Below are 2,808 nucleotides of genomic sequence, written 5' to 3' on the forward strand. Positions count from 1 at the left end.
GTCTGTGAGTACCCTGAACGTGCTGAACACTTAAAACTCCACAAATAACCTGCTCCAAGCCAGCAGGAAAGTTCTGTCTGTCACCACCAGTGCCATGGTCTGTAATGCTGTGGTTAAGAGCTGTCTGGGAGAGGACAGAGACAAAGAATGAAGTTGGGGAAGCAAGTTGAACTGTGTCATTCCGTGCCTTCCAAGCAGGTAACTATGCAACACTAATACAAGTTCCTTTTATAAGGAAGTCTCGAGGTTCCTTCAACGCACAAAGCCGACAAGGAAGATCACTGCTGTTCTTTCATACATTACTGGAATGCACCACGTCCCGAAGAGAGCACCAGAGCTGCTGTAGTCTACACCCATGGTGGTATAATTTGGCTAGCAAAGCTCAGTGGGTGGGTACAGGAGACAGAGCTCATCTCAGAGGTGACAAAGCCACTGCTGCAGGCAGTTACACCAGCAAACCCCCGTGTGTCCAGTACCCTCAGTACCGTCTGTGTTTGGAAGCTTGGTGCATCCTTGCTAGGAAGATGCTTCCGACCGAGTAACCAACCACGCAGCTGATGCCACCAGCTGTCCTCGGGCATGGGAGCACCTGACAAAGGCGCATCCTTCAGAGCGAACAGGGAGCCCAGCACAAGCCCCGCAGCGGGACCTGATCCCCAGCGTATCAGCGGGCACAAAGACTTGGGCAGGGGCACTGAGAGGAGGAAGGCAGCGGAGAGGTGACTGCAGAGAGCTGCTTGCAGTGCCACAAGGATGCAGTGGCGGGACTGTGGAGCCGAGCAAAGCCGGGAACGATCCCGCCGCGCCTCCTTCCCGCCCGCGGGGCCGAGCCGCCCGCCCGCGCTCCAATGGGCGCCGGGGCCGCCCCCGCTCGCCGGGCTATAAGAGCGGGAGCGGAGCGGCGAATCCCGGCCAGCCCAGCCCAGCCCAGCCCCGCGGAGCTCAGCCCAGCTCGGCAGAGCCAGCGCTGCCGGAGCCCGGAGCGGCGCGCACCGCGCAGGCACAGCCCCGCTCCCGGCGGGGGCTCCGCGCAGCTTCCCCCGCCAGCGGAGCCAGCGGAGCGGTGCCTTCCCCCGGGAGGAGGTGGGAGCTCGCCGGGATCTTCTGTCGGAGCCGGCTCGGCGGGAGCGGGACGCGGAGCCGTCCCCGGGAGCCGTGGCCGAGCCGCTGTCATCTCTTGGGGACCTGGAGGCATGGCCGAGCATATGATGATGCCGATGAGCCACGGTGGCGCCGCGCTGCAGGGCTACCGCATGGGGGTGAGCGGGCTGCAGGGACCCCCGCAGCACGGGCAGCATGTGCTGAGGACGCTGCCCGGCGCCGCTCAGATGATGCCCTACGGAGGGGCTGGCATGGACGGTGCCATGAGGCCGAGAGCCAGCCTCAGCGGACAGATGGGCCACCACCAGATGCAGAACGCGATGATGTTCAATGGGCCGGGGCAGCAGCAGCAGTACATGGGGCCGGTGGGCACCCAGCAGCTCATGGCCAGCATGCACCTACAAAAACTCAACACCCAGTACCAGGGCCACCCGCTGGGCATGAGCAACGGGCCCATGGGAGCGGGTGCCCAGCAGTACAGAGTGGGGCCGGGCCAGCACCCGGGCATGCAGCACATGCCCTCCCCGGCGCTGACATTGAATGTTATGGACACTGATCTTATAGATGAGGAGGTCTTGACATCCCTTGTCCTGGAACTGGGGTTGGACCGGATTCAGGAGCTGCCAGAGTTATTCTTGGGACAGAACGAGTTCGACTTCATTTCAGACTTTGTTAGCAAACAGCAACCCAGTGCCATCAGCTGCTGAGGGGCTTTGAGCTCCTCCTTGTGTCTTGATGGTTTTGAGTTTGTTTCTAACTTTTCCCCACCTGCCATCCTCCTCCCTTCCCCTGCCTTGCCCTGGATTCCTGCCCTCCCCAAAGGGACAATCATCGGACACTGGCTTGCAATGGATTGCTTTTCTCTTCTGTGTGTTTTTTCTGTGTGGGAGTTTCTGGAGAGGGGGTTGGTGCACCCCAAACAAAGAGCAGATCAAGAGCTCCTGCTGTAGAACTGCCTCTAAATGGCATTAACAGGATTTCTGGCTTAAGTAGAAATAATGGACTTATGACTTTCCTCAACTAGGCTTGGAGCACAAGAAGCCATAGGCAGCTGGAAGCCCTGCTGGTAGCTGGATTTGCTCGTGGAATCTGTGGTGCCAGTGGAGTTGAAGGATCCTGAGAGAGAATTGTCTCCCTGGTGCATGGTTTGAACCAGTTTTCCCTTGCAACCATGGGTGGGGTTAGTTATTTGTTGGGATGTTTTACTGTGACAGTAAATAGGTCTTCAGTCATGTCTGTTCAGCTCGGGAAGGGGCACTTCCCCATAGCAGGCTTTTTTTCTAACTCGCAAAAATAAAGTATGCCTTGGGGAAGGGTGTGCGTTTGTGCCTAAATGTTCATCTCCGTGGAACTTCAGATCTCGGACCTGTACTGCTAATCAGCTGTAAAATTTACCAAGTGTTTGAGGTTGATTCAGGCATGAGGCTTAAAGCTGCAGTCTGGCTCCACTTTTTTCCACCTCTGAAACCAAATAAAGACCATGTAACTGTATATTTCAGTTCTAATCTTATTTATTTTCCTGTGATTATTTATTTGCAAGGGCTCCTTTTGTTATTTGGCTTTGGGACTGCTGGGAAAGATGCCTGGAGAGTACTGCAGCTTTAAGATGCTGGCTTTGGGAAAAGCAAGCCTGGGATAGTTTTCAAGCTGCTCTGCAGAATAGTCGCTTCAACTCGAGATCGTTATGCTGAACGCGCAGGACTCTAA

The 2,808-nt window shown here is 56.6% G+C and overlaps 1 protein-coding gene across 1 annotated transcript; it reads left to right on the plus strand.

Annotated features, from left to right (window-relative positions):
• The first annotated feature begins 925 nt into the window (after nucleotides 1-925).
• On the plus strand, nucleotides 926-2,592 carry LOC118695625 (cbp/p300-interacting transactivator 3). Its single transcript, XM_036397274.2, has one exon. The coding sequence runs from the start codon at nucleotides 1,194-1,196 to the stop codon at nucleotides 1,806-1,808; it is 615 nt and encodes a 204-aa protein (XP_036253167.1). The 5' UTR covers nucleotides 926-1,193; the 3' UTR covers nucleotides 1,809-2,592.
• The last annotated feature ends 216 nt before the right edge of the window (nucleotides 2,593-2,808 follow it).

The sequence above is a fragment of the Molothrus ater genome, chromosome 24, assembly GCF_012460135.2.
Source record: "Molothrus ater isolate BHLD 08-10-18 breed brown headed cowbird chromosome 24, BPBGC_Mater_1.1, whole genome shotgun sequence".
Classification (NCBI taxonomy): domain Eukaryota; kingdom Metazoa; phylum Chordata; class Aves; order Passeriformes; family Icteridae; genus Molothrus; species Molothrus ater.